Raw genomic sequence first — 16331 nt, 5'->3', positions numbered from 1 at the left:
AGGGAGAATTGCTATGGGGAGCAGGTTGACCGCAGTCAGCTCTCTAGGGTGGTCTGTCACGAGGGTGGTCCGCATAAGCGCGAGTTTTGTGAAGGGTGCCAGCTGGGAATCCACAAAGGGCAACAAGGGCGGTCGAAGCAAGCAGAGCACCGCGGGAAACCCCAAAGCACAGGGTATCCGGCGACTATTATACAGATAGAAACACCAAGTCCATCATTCCTGGGGTCCTCAGCCCCATCATTCACAGGTTCCTCAGCCCCATCATTCGCAAGGTCCTCAGCCCCATCATTCGCAAGGTCCTCAGCCCCATCATTCACAGGGTCCTCAGTCCCTATACAGAATTGCAATTGCTGCCTATGTTTTATAATTATAATTATAATTATAATTATAATTTTCATTGTCTGGTACTGGGGATAGCAGAGCAGGCGGTATATTTAAACTGCAATGGAAATTCTGCCACCCACCCCTTGCTGGCTTGGCCTGCCGTGACTTTATAAGCCCTGCCACCTCCTGTACAAAAGCTGCTGAATGTCTGCAAAGGCTTTTCTGTATTCTGAAACTATTACACCAGTGGCAAATTGTGACGGATCAGAACAGCTCTGGTGTAAGATTCACCTTTTCTCCCCTTTTATTTCTTTGCTACTCGAATAGAATGTCGTTCAATCAATCAATCGACCGTTGTGTGATCAGCTGCTCATTAGAGGCAAATCAGAACACAGTTTTATGGTAGTTAAAACACAGCAAACCAAGAGTCATAAAACATCTGAACATTCTCAAAACATAGACACCTTTCTACAAATATAAGGAAAGGTTACAGGTCATGAGAAGCAGCTGAGCAGCTGGATGGCAAAACCATTGCGATAGTTTTAATAAATGCTGGGTCCCACCTGGATACAGGACTTCAATTAGTTTCCATGGTTTATTTAGCAACCTGGGGAAACAGCAAGCTGATATAGAAGTGATTTCTTTTGCAGGTGGAGTGGATGGTCACCCCCCCAATTGTTTTTTAATGGCCACCCACGTAATACAGTAGTGCCTGACAGACAGAATGTGAACAGGTGAACTTTCCCCATAATTGCATTTCCGTACTACAAAAGGCTTAACCTTTGAATTTCAGCAGATTCAAGGGTTTTCCTTCATGTGTTGACCAGTGACCATCAACAGCTTTGTACGTCTTAACAACTCTCTCTCCCCTCCCCCTGTCCCGACGATTCCCTGGTCTGGCAGACAAGCTTAAACTGCATTTTTAAAAACACTGCAACACTGTCTCTCCCCAGGTGAAGACTTCGAGCATTTAGTAATTCCTAACATATACTAACTCTAACTATGGGTGTCCCAAAACTGTACAGCATTGTACAGATTGGACAATGGACAGATGGCCACCCAACCTCTGCTTAAAAACCTCCAAGGAAGGAGAGTCCACCCCCTGAATATAATTTTCTGGACACATTCTCCAGACTTGTAAGGGTTTGGGGAGCAGGGATTCAAGCACATAACCAGGACATTTAGGTAAAGGTAAAGGGACCCCTGACCGTTAGGTCCAGTCGCGGACGACTCTGGGGTTGCGGCACTCATATTGGTTTACTGGCCAAGGGAGCCGGCATACAGCTTCCAGGTCATGTGGCCAGCATGACTAAGCCGCTTCTGGCGAACCAGAGCAGTGCACGGAAACGCCCTTTACCTTCCCGCTAGAGCAGTACCTATTTATCTACTTGCACTTTGATGTGCTTTTGAACTGCTAGGTTGGCAGGAGCAGGGACCGAGCAACAGGAGCTCACTCCGTCGCGGGGATTCGAACCGCCGACCTTCTGATTGGCAAGCCCTAGGCTCTGTGGTTTAACCCACAGCACCACCTGCGTCCCAACCAGGACGTTTAGTTTTGCGCAATTAAAATGGAGCAAGGTTCTCTGTCTCCCCAGGGCAACAAAAGCACATTTTAAAAGAAAGAAGTGTACAAACATAAAAAAGAGCGTGCTGGATTGGGAAAATGGGTAACCCTCTAGCCCAGGATCCTGTTCTCACAGTAGTCAACCAGGTGCCCCAATGGGAAACTAGGAAGCAGGAGTTGAGCTTCCCAGGGAACTCTCCTCTCCTGCAGTTTCCAGGTATACAGTGGTACCTCGGGTTAAGAACTTAATTCGTTCCGGAGGTCCGTTCTTAACCTGAAACTGTTCTTAAATTGAGATACCACTTTAGCTAATGGGGCCTCCTGCTTCCGCCGCACTGCCGAAGCACAATTTCTGTTCTCATCCTGAAGCAAAGTTCTTAACCTGAGGTACTATTTCTGGGTTAGCGGAGTCTGTAACCTGAAGCGTCTGTAACCTGAAGCCTCTGTAACCCAAGGTACGACTGTACTGGTATCTGAAAGCATTACTTTCTTCAACCACCACAGCTTTTAAAACACAATAACAAGAAAGAATTGAAATCACCAGTGACATAAAGGCAAAGGGACCCCTGACCATTAGGTCCAGTCGTGGCCAACTCTGGGGTTGAGGCGCTCATCTCGCTTTATTGGCCGAGGGAGCCGGCATACAGCTTCTGGGTCATGTGGCCAGCATGACTAAGCGACTAAGCATGACTGGCGAACCAGAGCAGCGCACGGAAACGCCGTTTACCTTCCCACCGGAGCGGTACCTATTTCTCTACTTGCACTTTGACGTGCTTTTAAACTGCTAGGTGGGCAGGAGCAGGGACCGAGCAACGGGAGCTCACCCAGTCACGGGGATTCGAACCGCCGACCTTCTGATCGGCAAGCCCTAGACTCTGTGGTTTAACCCAGAGCGCCACCCGCGTCCAGTGACATACTGCTTGATAATTTTGGGAGGAAGGATCAAGGCTGTTAACAAACAGCAAGTGTAATGTTCATTGGAGCTATTAGCTAAAACACAAAATGATATACAAAGAAGCTTAGAAATGTTACCTTGGCCACTATGGAAGTACGCTATATAGTATTGTATTGCAAGTAAACTAAACAGGTAATAAAAGCTATTGTTGGCTATCCATGCCACCTGGAAACTACAGAAAGAGTTGTCCCAAAGTCCTCACAGTTGACTTTGAACCTCTGGTGTTGTTAACTCTTGGCTGAGTTTCGTTTCGCAAACGTACGGACCGGTCAGCTTGTGAGGGTGAGGAAAGCAAAGCAGGGAATCACAAACGGCACCCACCTTCTCACTGCATCCCATTCCGGCCTCTGCAAAAAAGACCACAATCACCTTTGTCATTAAGCAACCCCGATCGGAAAAGAAACATGAATAGGCTCACGATGGATTTTTGGAGACGGGTTTTTAAGAAGCAGATGAATGAGGTGAAGCCAAATGATCTCTGGAGGCTGACAAAGGATCGCAGGATTGAATTCCACAGGGTGGAACCTGGGTGGATGGAAACATTTCAGGAGCATGCTCATGGAAGGTAAAACAAAACAAAAAAGCTTTTTGTTGTTGTTGTTTAGTCGTTTAGTCGTGTCCGACTCTTCGTGACCCCCTGGACCAGAGCACGCCAGGCACTTCTGTCTTCCTCTGCCTCCCGCAGTTTGGTCAAACTCATGCTGGTAGCTTCGAGAACACTGTCCCACCATCTCGTCCTCTGTCGTCCCCTTCTCCTTGTGCCCTCCATCTTTCCCAACATCAGGGTCTTTTCCAGAGAGTCTTCTCTTCTCCTGAGGTGGCCAAAGTATTGGAGCCTCAGCTTCAGGATCTGTCCTTCCAGTGAGCACTCAGGGCTGATTTCCTTAAGAATGGAGAGGTTTAATCTTTTTGCAGTCCATGGGACTCTCAAGAGTCTCCTCCAGCACCATAATTCAAAACATCAATTCTTTTGATCAGCCTTCTTTATGGTCCAGCTCTCACTTCCATACATCACTACTGGGAAAACCATAGCTTTTAGTATACGGACCTTTGTTGGCAAGGTGATGTCTCTACTTTTTTTTTGCTGTCTAAAAAAAAAAAAAAAAAAAAGGGCAACAGGCACACACACACAAAAAGCTTCTACCCGATAGCTAATATTTTTGTAATGAGCCGGAACATTGAGAGCTGCCTTTTCCTGAATCATAGCATTGGTCCATCTAGAACTGTGCTGTATCCCCTGACTGGCTGTGGTTCTCCAGGGTTCCGTGTAGGGTTCTCCTGAGGTCCACTCTTCAGGAGAGCCTCAATAAAAGTACCAAATTCTGCTTGCTCCCCCTCCCATCATCTCCCCCTCTCTCCCTGCTAGATTTACCTGTTCCGGATGCTGGCACAGCTGGTTCTCATACCAAGTTCTTATCCTGTTCCACATGCAATGGGACAGTTCTGAGAGGCGAGGACACGTCAAGATGAAGCCCTTGGGTCAGCGGTGCCACGAATGCTCTCTGGACACGTACGAAGAGCCACGGTTCTCCGAGGACGACGTTGCCGACATCTTGAAGGAGTTGATCCTCGACATCAGGGAGAGTTGCTATGGGGAGCAGGTTGACCGCAGTCAGCTCTCTAGGGTGGTCTGTCACGAGGGTGGTCCACATAAGCGCGAGTTTTGTGAAGGGTGCCAGCTGGGAATCCACAAAGGGCAACAAGGGCGGTCGAAGCAAGCAGAGCACCGCGGGAAACCCCAAAGCACAGGGTATCCGGCGACCATTATACAGATAGAAACACCAAGTCCATCTTTTACAGGATCCTCAACCCCATCATTCACAGGGTCTTCAGCCCCATCATTCCCCTGGTCTTCAGCCCCATCATTCCCACGGCCCTCAGCCCCGTCAATCTCAGGGTCTTCAGCCCCATCATTCCCCTGGTCTTCAGCCCCATCATTCCCACGACCCTCAGCCCCGTCAATCTCAGGATCTTCAGCCCCATCATTCCCCTGGTCTTCAGCCCCATCATTCCCAAGGCCCTCAGCCCCGTCAATCTCAGGGTCTTTACCCCCATCCTCCACAGGGTCCTTGGCCCCATCCTCCACAGGGTCCTCAGCCCCAACACAGGGTTGCAATTACTGTCTTTGGTCTGTAATTCTAATTATAGCAGTATTTATAATTTCAATTATAATTTTCATTGCCTATATGCTTTCTTTCATTACCTAACTGGTTCCGTTGATAGCAGAGCAGGCAGGGAATTTAAACTGCAATGCAAATTCAGGCACCCACCCCTGCTGGCTTGGCCTGCCGTGACTTTAGAAGCCCTGCCGCCTCCTGTACAAAAGCTGCCGAATGTCTGAATATGCCTTTCTGTATTCTGAAACTATTACACCAGTGGCAAATTGTGATGGTGTAAGAGTTGCCTTTTCTTCCCTTTTCTTTCTTTGCTACTCGAACAGAATGTCGTTCAATCAATCAATCAATCAATCAATCAAGTATACCGTTGTGTGATCAGCTGCTAGTTGTGTGATCAGCAAATCCGAACACAGCTTTTATAGTAGTTCAAACAAAGATTCATAAAACACCTGAACATTCTTAAAACATAAATACCCTTCTACATACATCAGGAAAGGTTACAGGTCATAAGAAGTAACTGAACTGCTGGTTTCGCAAGGCTGTGCTATTGCAATGATTTTAATAAATGCTTTGTCCCTCCTGGATACGGGACTTGAATTCGCTTCCGTGGTTTATTTAGCAGGTGGTCCCTCACCTGGGGAATGAACAAGTTGATATAGAAGTGAATTCTTTTGCAGGTGGAGTGGATGGCCACCCCCCAATTTTTTTTAAATGGCCACCCACGTAATACAGTGTCCGACAGATAGAATGTGAACAGGTGAACTTTCCCCATAATTCCATTTCCATACTAGAAAAGGCTTAACCTTTGAATTTCAGCAAATTCAAAGGTCTTCCTTCATGTGTTGACCATCAACATCTTTGTACGTCTTAACAGCTCTCTACCCCTCCCACCCTCCCGTCCGACGATGCCCTGGTCTGGCAGACAAGCTTAAACTGCATATTTTTATTTTACACTGCGACACTGTTCCCCCCCCCCCAAGTGAAGACTTCAAGTATTTAGTAATTCCTAACATTTACTAACTCTAACTATGGGTGCCCCAAAACTGTATACCATTGTACTGCAAGTTAACTATCCAGTGAATTATTAAGGAGTTCCTGATTTCTACCTTCTAAGCCTCTTTGCAAAGTTTTCCCATGTTGCATTTGCCATTTGGTTGGGGGGCAGCAATGGCAAACTTGTTTTTGTTTTAAGATTTTAAAATAAGAACATATTTTGTTTTAATGGGGCTGCAAATCTCTGCTACCATCTGATTTTATTATTCATTACCTGGTCTGTTTGATCTTAAAAAGAGAGGTCTGTTGTTATTTCTTTCTGAGGTATTACTTGTTCCTGGAAATTTTAAGACTTTGAAGGATTGGGTAGGAGAAAACTGTTTCAAATGAATAAAATAAATGGCAAAAGAAAAAAACCCTCTCGGATCCTGTGTATTTGTTATGGATACTTCCAAAATACCTAATGATAATGATAGTAGTGCTAGCAATGGGAGTCAAATAGGTAACTCCCCTCTCCCCAGCAAAAAGGGTTTGTGCAACAGGATTTATTTATTTCATAAAATTTATAATCTGCTTGATTGGAAAAAAAAGGTTGATAGGGGTTTACAAAAAAAATAAAGCAATGAAATTATCAATAAGAGAAATTAACAACAATAATTTAAGACTTTTGAAAAATTAAAATAGCAATAGACTAAAACCAGATTAAAACTTGCATAAACGTTCTAAACATCTGGGTAGGCTTATCTAAACAAAATTAGCTTTCTTTTTTGCAGATTTGGAACACAGGACATTTAACTACTTATGGAAATAATCAATATATATATAGAAATTCTATAGAAATAGAGTTGACCTGAGGAATAATAATAACAGCATAATGAGATTGCGATTGAATTAAATTGGTTGTTGGGGTCCCTCGAGCACCATAACTGTGACTGGGAAGAAAAGAGAGGAAAAAACAAAGGAAGGCATGTTAGCACGTAAGAAAAATTCCAAAGTCCATATTAGGGCAATACCTTTATCAGGCTAATGCCCCACCCCAAAGTTTTTTTAAAAAAATGTGCAAGCTTTAGAGTTCTTCAGAATTCTCCATCTAGCCTGATGAAGAGTTCTGAAGAACTCAAAAGCTTTCATACTATTTTCTAGCCCAGGCATGCCCTGTGTTAGCCGATGGTCATGAACTGAGCTGCCACCTTTGTGAATGGGAAGAAAGCATCAAGGGGCAGGGAGAACAGCACATTTTGGTTGCCCTTCTTAAGTTTCCGCATGCTATACAGAGGGAGGATTAGCAAGAGCGTGGAAACTGGTTTAGTAAGATCTTGCCCAAGCATGTTTTGTGTAAGCCGATGGTTTTGAACTCAGCTGCTGCCTTTGTGAACGGGCAACCCGGAGCCATCGTTGGCATTCGCAAATGCACAGACATGACTTGCTCTCTCTGGCAATTCAAAGCTTTGACATTAGGTCTCTAGGGGAATATCAAAGGAAGAGTAAGAGACTCTGGAGGGTTAATGATGTTGTGAGATATAAACGCTGGTCCCCAGGACTTGGGTCCTGGACCCCTTTGAAATACAGTGGTACCTCGGGTTACATACGCTTCAGGTTACATACGCTTCAGGTTACAGACTCCGCTAACCCAGAAATAGTGCTTCAGGTTAAGAACTTTGCTTCAGGATGAGAACAGAAATCGTGCTCCGGTGGCGTGGCAGCAGCAGGAAGCCCCATTAGCTAAAGTGGTGCTTCAGGTTAAGAACAGTTTCAGGTTAAGTATAGACCTCCGGAACGAATTAAATACTTAACCTGAGGTACCACTGTAATAAAGTCTGGGCAAAGTTGATGAAGCAGTTGATGAAGAATATTTTATCGAAAATAAACACTTGCAAGTGGGTGTCCTGAAAAGGCAGGCACGCCATCCCTTATCAAAAACATGAAAATATAAACCCTTTTCCCGAGCGCAAGTCCCTCCTTCATTGCCCACAAGGAAGGGGCGTTCAAAGTTCACATCTATCGCGTCCGTCTCTTGCAATGTAAAATCCAACCCTTACTCCCTCGCTCACCCCCAAAGCCCCTTATTTGGTTAGTTTTTCCTGTTCCCCAAAGCCCCTTATTTGGTCAAGCCTTTGCCCCCTTGTTGTTGTTGTTTAGTCGTTTAGTCGTGTCTGCCTCTTCGTGACCCCCTGGACCAAAGCACACCAGGCCCTCCTGTCTTCCACTGCCTCCTGCAGTTTGGTCAGACTCATGTTCATAGCTTTGAGAACACTGTCCAACCATCTCGTCCTCTGTCGTCCCCTTCTCCTTGTGCCCTCCATCTTTCCCAACATCAGGGTCTTTTCCAGGGAGTCTTCTCTTCTCATGAGGTGGCCAAAGTCTTGGAGCCTCAGCTTCAGGATCTGTCCTTCCAGTGAGCACTCAGGACTGATTTCCTTCAGAATCGATAGGTTTGATCTTCTTGCAGTCCATGGGACTCTCAAGAGTCTCCTCCAGCACCAGAATTCAAAAGCATCCATTCTTCGGCGATCAGCCTTCTTTATGGTCCAGCTCTCACTTCCATACATCACTACTGGGAAAACCAGAGCTTTAACTATACGGACCTTTGTTTGCCCCCTTACATACTGTTTTTAGCAATAAAGCTATGTTCCTTTATTTCACCGAAGCATGTAACACCGGTTTCAACTACAGTGGTACCTCGGGTTACAGACGCTTCAGGTTACAGACGCTTCAGGTTCATAGCTGTCAACCTTCCCTTTTTTTGCGGGAAATTCCCTTATTCCAGGGCCGTTTCCTGCTGCTTCCCACTGCTATCCCGGATTGTTAGATATCCCGTAGACTGTCCCCGGGATAGGTGAGGCTGCTGATCCCTTATTTTCGAGGCTGCTGATCCCTTATTTTCAAATCTGAAAGTTGACAGCTGTGTTCAGGTTACAGACCCTGCTAACCCAGAAATACTACCTTGGGTTAAGAACTTTGCTACAGGATGTGAACAGAAATTGCACGGCGGCAGCGGGAGGTCCCATTAGCTAAAGTGGTGCCTCAGGTTAAGAACAGTTTCAGGTTAAGAATGGACCTTCAGAACAAGTTAAGTTCTTAACCCGAGGTACCACTGTACCTGTTTTGCAAAAAGCCCCTGGCCACAGTTGCTAAAGATACTCTAATTCTTCAGAATTTTGCAACAAGTTGTTTCTCTCAAAAAGCCTCATGATTTCTAAAGAAACATGACCACAGCTAGTTTGAAATATGCTAGCGACAGTCACCCACACCTTGGCTGCAATATTCCTATAGACTTACACACCTTAGCTGCAATTTTCTTATAGCCCTATGATATTTATGATTAATAAAAATCTAAAACTGAAAAGACAACATTTACATTTCTCACAATATAGACTCACAACCCTGGAAGGGTCCCACCAATATAATCCAGACCAACCCCCACTCCCATAACAATATATAGCGGACTATCAGCCTCGTATCCTGGCCTTGCTCGGGAATTCTGCGAAATCAGTGCAGTTTTGAAATCAGTGGTTAAATTCAGCACCATTTTGAAAGGCTCCACCCGCCATCTTGATTAAAAATGGAGTCCAGTTGTAACTGAACATGGACAAAGCCTGTTCCTCGATCTCAGGAACCAACGTTTGCTTGCAATATCTCTGATCCACAAGCTACAGGAAGCCCCAGCTAATGGTAGCATCAAGGTAAAGAGAGCAAACTGCGTGGAAAACACTTACCGTATTTTTCGCTCTATAGGACGCACTTTTCCCCCTCCAAAAATTAAGGGGAAATGTGTGTGCGTCCTATGGAGCGAATGCAGGCTCCTTGGCTTCAGCGATAGCAAAGTGAAGCCTCCGAAGCGCAGAGGGAGCGCTCCCTCCGCGCTCCGGAGGCTACGCGTTGCTTTCGCTGAAGCCTGGAGAGCGAGAGGGGTTGGTGCGCACCGACCCCTCTCGCTCTCCAGGCTTCAGGGATAGCCGCCTGAAGACTTTGGAGCACAGCGGGAACTCACGCTGCACTCCGAAGGCTTCGGGTTCCTTTTGCTGAAGCCGGGAGAGCAAGACTCTCCCGGCTTCAGCAGAGAGGGAGAGCTGAGCAGCGCCCCTTCAGCCAAGCGGGAGGAGAAATGGAAGGGGCTCCGTTTCTCCTGCCGCTTCGCTGAAGGGGCGCTGAGCAGAGAGGGGGAGAATTTGTTCTCCCCCTCTAAAACAAGGTGCATCCTATGGTCGGGTGCGTCCTATAGAGCGAAAAATAGGGTAGTTATTTGATTATTTCATTAAAACAGACGAAAAAGGGCACAGTGAGGTCATTGTGTGCTAGGAGCCAAATCCTGAAAGTACTTATAACTCAGGAGCCAAAGGGGTAGGAAATCTGTAGAAATGATGTGTTCAGCACTACCCTAGCAGGGAAGCCTAAGGGGCCGCAGTGAAGTATTGCTACAAAAGGTATTGCCCCAAAGCCATCAGAGTAGGCTTTCAACTTCTGATGTTGTTTGTTAAGGAACTCTTCCTGGTAAGTCTCACTTCAGTTTCGTTTCTCAAAGGTTTGGGCTGGGCAGCTTGTGTGAGTGAGGAAATAGAAAGCTGGCAAGAAGGTGAACCACCCACTGTTTCACTGGACTCCGATACGGGCCTCTGAAAAAACAAAATAGGCTTTATATTAAGCAGGATTGATCCCAAAATATACACGGAGAAGATGAACGTGGACTTTTGGAGAGCGGTTTTCAAGGAGCAAATTGAAGCAGTGAAACCGAGAGATTTCTGGAGACTAACAATGGATCGGAGCCTTGACTTCCATAATGTGGCATCTCCATGGAGGAAATCGCTGCAGGAACATGCTCATGGAAGGTAAAACATCAGCTGCTACTGCATGCGCAATAATTTTGCAATGCACAGAGCCATAAAAAGCTGACTTTTGCTGTGTCAGATGTTCAGTCCTGCCTACCCTGAGTGACAGCGATTCTCCAGCAGGCACGGCCAAATGTGGCCCTTCAGCTGTTTTGGGACTACAGTTCCCATCATCCCTGACCACTGGTTAGTTAGGGCTGATAGGAATTGTAGTCCCAAAACAGCTGGACGGCCAAGTTTGGCCATGCCTGTGTCCAGGGTTTCATTCAGGGCCCTCTCCTAGCCCTACCCAGAGTTGTCATTGGGGATTGATCCTGATCTCTTCTCCCGAGCTACAGCTCTTCCCATAATGTGCTCCGGCACACCAGTGGCTTCAAAGATCTGTCGAGGTCCCCTCAGACAGGGGGTTATCGTGAGATAGATAGCAGCTGTGCACACAAAACTATTTGTCACCACACCTTTACTGCACTTGAGTCAAACCTTGCCAATTTGTTTTCAGTAGTATAGTATAATAATAATAATAATAATAATAATAATAATAATAATAATAATATATTATTTATACCCCGCCCATCTGGCTGAGTTTCCCCAGCCACTCTGGGCGGCTCCCAATCAAGTGTTAAAAACAGTACAGCGTTAAATATTAAAAACTTCCCTGAACAGGGCTGCCTTCAGATGTCTTTTAAAAATAGGATAGCTGCTTATTTCCTTCACATCTGAAGGGAGGGTGTTCCACAGGGCGGGCACCACTACCGAGAAGGCCCTCTGCCTGGTTCTCTGTAACTTGGCTTCTCGCAATGAGGGAACTGCCAGAAGGCCCTTGGAGCTGGACCTCAGTGTCCAGGCTGAACGATGGGGGTGGAGACGCTCCTTCAGGTATACAGGACTGAGGCCCTTTAAGGCTTTAAAGATCAGCACCAGCACTTTGAATTGTGCTCGGAAACGTACTGGGAGCCAATGCAAATCTCTCAGAACTCAGTGTCCCGGCGGCCACTCCCAGTCACCAGTCTAGCTGCCGCATTCTGGATTAATTGCAGTTTCCGGTATAGTATAGTATAGTTAGTATAGTATAGTATAGTATAGTATAGTATAGTATAGTATAGTATAGTATAGTATAATACCAAAATAATTTTGGGGGGTATATACAACCAGAAACAGTATCTATGCCTCTCTTCAAGAGCATTGGCTATTCTTCTACAGTTCTCCATGACATATTGTGTTGCGCAGGGATTTTCAACTCTGACAAATATGAAACATCAGAAAAGAGAAAGGTTTCTTTGTGTTGATGAAGAGATGGGTGTTTATTTGTCTCAAATGAGACCTGAGATTACCTGGCAAGCTCACACCTCTAATTGAGTTTGTATACATATTTAAGGTACACATATAAGAGGCTTGTTTATTTATTTATAATTATATCTGCGAGATGATTCATGTTCTTCTGTAGCCACATTGTTTTAAACTTTCTGGGTGTCCCATAGTCCTATTATAAAGTAGTTGTGTTTTGTGCTATAAATCAAGAACTTCTAGAAGTTGTTTCTTTGTGTTTTCTTATCAATGACAAATTCAGTGCGGCACAAGCAAATTTGTATTCTGAAAGTGTGGCCCAGGGGGAAAAAACACCTTCGAGAACCAGTACAACAGCTCCCTCTCTTGAAAGCAGGGCAGAAGGGAGCTCTGGGATTTCATGTGACTTCAGGCTCATACACAGTTTCTTTTGTTTCATTTTCTGAGCATAAAGTAAAGGTAAAGGGACCCCTGACCATTAGGTCCAGTCGTGGCCGACTCTGGGGTTGCGGCACTCATCTCGCTTTATTGGCCGAGGGAGCCGGCGTACAGCTTCCGGGTCAAGTTGCCAGCATGACTAAGCCGCTTCTGGCGAACCAGAGCAGCGCATGGAGACGACGTTTACCTTCCCGCCAGAGCGGTACCTATTTATCTACTTGCACTTTGATGTGCTTTCAAACTGCTAGGTTGGCAGGAGCAGGGACCCATCAACGGGAGCTCACTCCATCGCCGGGATTCAAACCGCCGACCTTCTGATCGGCAAGTCCTAGGCTCTGTGGTTTAACCCACAGTGCCACCCGCATCCCAGTTTCTGAGCATATTGTGTACTGATTAGTCTCCCCAAGTCCGAGACCATTTCTTATGGTTCTACAGCGGTACCTTGCGAAAACACGATCCTAGCCACTGAACTGCAGCTCAGTTAAACAAAACTCGGAGTCGAGAGTGGATTTCATGCTCTTTATTCAGCTCATAGTGGTGAGGAGGAATGGAAGTTCCCCCAGAATGTCTGCTTTATATACATTATTACCCAATGGGCCCCATGTGATTGGCTAATTCTGGGATTCTCCTGTAGGCCAATCAGGTTGCGGATTCACTTCCACCTGGAGCTGGATTGGGTGGCTCCTGTGGACCAATCAGACTGCTGCATTCTGGATCCTATTGTTCTAGGACCAATCAGACTGCTGCATTCTGGATCCTATTGTTCTAGGACCAATCAGACTGCTGCATTCTGGATCCTATTGTTCTAGGACCAATCAGACTGCTGCATTTTGGATCCTATTCAACTAAGTACATAACAGAAGTGAATCAGCGACCTGATTGGCCGGCAGGAGCAGCCAATCAGGCTCCTGGATGAAGTGAATCAGCAACCTGACTGGCCTGCAGGAGCAGCCAATCAGGCTTCTGGAGGAGGTGAATCCGCAACCCAGAATTAGCCAATCATGCGGGGCCCATTGTGTAAATAATGTCATTTGGGGGAAAGTTTCATTCATTGCTACTATGAGCTGAATAAAGAGCATGAAATTCACACTCGACTCCGAGTATATTTCACCTTTGTTAACTGGAATCGTCCATCTGGGGAAATCAACTGCAGGTTCAAAGTATCAAAAGGAAGCACTTTCTCCAGGATAACCCCAAAGAGAAGTCCCTAAACCTGTTGCCGTTCTTCTCCATTCCTCCCACCTTTGTCTCTTTTAGCTTTACATGTTCACGATGCTACCACAGCTGGTCCTCACATCAAGTTGTCATCTTGTTCCATATGCACCTGGAGCGATACAGGAATCAAGGGTCGGTCAGGATGAGGACCTTCAGGCAGCGATGCTACCAGTGCTCTTCAGACAAGTACGAAGAGCCACAGTTCAGCGAGGAGGATGTCATCCATAGCGTTGAGTGCTTGATCTTAAGCATCAGAAAGAAATGCTACGGGGAACACTTAGATGACAGCAGACTCTTTGAAGTGGTACATGAGAACAGGGGCCCTCATAAGCATGACCATTGTGAAGCTTGTCACCTGGGAATACACAATGCACATTATAGGTGGTCTAGAGGTGCCGGTCATCATAGGGAGCCCCAAAGACCAGCACATCTCCCAGCCAGTCTGCAGGAGAGTAAGGCAAGCTCAACCACTTACAGCTCCTTGGCAACACTACAATATGAAGCATTTGCAAACCACGCTGACCCCAGTTTTTGCCGGAAATGTTGCTCTTGTTTCATTGCTTTTGTGATTGTGATTGTTGTATTCCTTGTCTACTGGAATAAGAATAAATACCTGTGATTTCTGCACCGCAGGGGGTTGGACTAGATGACTTTAGGGGTCCCTTCCAACTCTACAATTCTATGAAAAACCCAACGGCACATTACCAGAAGGTGTTCTCAAGAAGACCCAGGGGACCTTTGGCAGGGAAAACAAAGACTTCCACCTGGTGGCAGTGGGAAGATCACAGGAAAGGAAGGGCAAATGCTCTGTTTGGCCTGGTCTCCCTTCCTTAAATGGGTCTGGGTGTACCTGGGCCAAATGATAATCTAATCTATTGTTGGAATGGCATACAAAGGATGAGCAAGTTAAATCTGTGATGATAGATTGGGCAAGAGATGTGGGACATAACATAATGTTTGAAGACTGGGAGAGGTTATGGAGGAAAGGGGTCAAGTTCACTGCTTGTACGGTGTTAAAGGAAAATATTATGAAAATGATGTATAGATGGTACTTAACCCCTGTAAAATTGGCAAAGATATATCATAATAGTGATAATTTATGCTGGAAATGTAAAGAAAAAGAAGGTACCTTTTATCACATGTGGTGGACCTTCCCCAAGGTGAAAGACTTCTGGGAGAAGATTTATAATGAATTGAAAAAAAATGTTGAAATATACATTTATTAAGAAACCAGAGGCCTTTCTTCTTGGAATAACAGGTTTGGAATTGCCCAAGAAAGATGTTAGACAGTTTTTGTATGCCACAACTGCAGCTAGAATTTTGTTAGCTAAGCATTGGAAAACACAAGAAGTCCCAACAGTGGAGGAATGGCAGATGAAGATGATGGACTTTTCGGAGCTAGCCGACCTGACTGGAAGAGTCCATGACCAGAAGGAGGAGGAGTACCAGGAGGAATGGATGAAATTCAAAGACTATTTAGTTAAATATGCTAAGATAACTTAATTGGAAAAACTTGCAAATACCAGATAGGCTTAGGATTTAAATATGTAATGTTAGAGAATAACATGTTTAAAGTTAAAATGAAAAGAAAGAAAGATGTTAAGTGATTAAGTTAATTTTATGAGAAAATTGGTTTTGGAAAACTGTTACAATGATATACTCTGGAACTCAGCCAGGGGGATTCTAGGAAATCACTCAACAAGGTTACTAAGATTGGATTAAGTACAGTTAAGATGTATGTTTGCTTGTTTGCTTAATTTTTTTTTTGGAAAATCATTAATTTTTTTGGGAAAAATATATATAATCTAATCCAAGAATTGTAGAGCTGCAAGGGACTCTGAGGATCATTTTGCATTTCAAACCTGGCTGGATGTGTGCTGGTTTAGCAGGAGTGCAGAAAAGTTCCAGAACGTGATGATGGCATGGAGTCTAGCTTGCTTTTTAAAAAATACTCGTAGCCTCTTTCTCCACTTTAAGCTTGCAAAGATTTGTCTACAAGTGTGAGTTGGCAGTAGCAATGACCGTGTGAAATCTCAAAAAGCCACATGCGTGGTTGAATAAAATGGCAACTCTATACACAATTGTTGTTGTTTAGCCGTTTAGTCGTGTCCGGCTCTTCGTGACCCCCTGGACCAGAGCACGCCAGGCACTCCTGTCTTCCACTGCCTCCCGCAGTTTGGTCAAACTCATGCTAGTAGCTTCGAGAACACTGTCCAGCTATCTCGTCCTCTGCCGTCCCCTTCTCCTTGTGCCCTCCATCTTTCCCAACATCAGGGTCTTTTCCAGGGAGTCTTCTCTTCTCATGAGGTGGCCAAAGTATTGGAGCCTCAGCTTCAGGATCTGTCCTTCCAGTGAGCACTCAGGGCTGATTTCCTTAAGAATGGATTAGTTTGATCTTCTTGCAGTCCATGGGACTCTCAAGAGTCTCCTCCAGCACCAGAATTCAAAAGCATCAATTCTTCGGCGATCAGCCTTCTTTATGGTCATCACTGCCTTGCCGTGGCGAAGGGGCTTGAATAACTCAGAGAAGCTATGAACTATGCCGGGCAGGGCACCGAATATGGACAGGTCATAGTGGAGAGTTTTGACCAAACGTGATCCACCTGGAGGAGGAA

General features: G+C 45.5%; 2 protein-coding genes across 2 annotated transcripts in view; both read left to right on the top strand.

The window, feature by feature from the left end:
* Positions 1–6481, top strand: part of PDCD1 (programmed cell death 1) — a 30164-nt gene extending 23683 nt beyond the window's left edge. The window contains exon 6 of the mRNA XM_081007541.1: positions 5321–6481. The gene's annotated coding sequence lies outside the window, so the exon portion shown is untranslated. The remainder of the gene's footprint in view (positions 1–5320) is intronic.
* LOC308477604 (uncharacterized protein) lies at positions 936–15883 on the top strand. The gene is made up of 4 exons (XM_081006337.1): positions 936–3408; positions 4210–5041; positions 10574–10779; positions 13759–15883. Exons 1-4 carry the CDS (start codon positions 3248–3250, stop codon positions 14333–14335), a joined length of 1776 nt encoding a protein of 591 aa, XP_080862463.1. The 5' UTR covers positions 936–3247; the 3' UTR covers positions 14336–15883.
* Positions 15884–16331: the final 448 nt, after the last annotated feature.

Source organism: Podarcis pityusensis, assembly GCF_964106645.2.
Source record: "Podarcis pityusensis genome assembly, chromosome: 5".
NCBI lineage: Eukaryota > Metazoa > Chordata > Lepidosauria > Squamata > Lacertidae > Podarcis > Podarcis pityusensis.
Note: the sequence above shows the minus strand (reverse complement) of the source record. Positions and strands in the feature narration are given on the sequence as shown.

Coding starts and splice junctions, on each gene's coding strand:
- LOC308477604 (XM_081006337.1), top strand. CDS start 3,248: ATGAATAGGCTCACGATGGATTTTTGGAGACGGGTTTTTAAGAAGCAG. Junction 3,409..4,209: donor CAGGAGCATGCTCATGGAAG/GTAAAACAAAAC, acceptor TCTCCCTGCTAG/ATTTACCTGTTCCGGATGCT. Junction 5,042..10,573: donor TTGCCTATATGCTTTCTTTC/ATTACCTAACTG, acceptor GGCCTCTGAAAA/AACAAAATAGGCTTTATATT.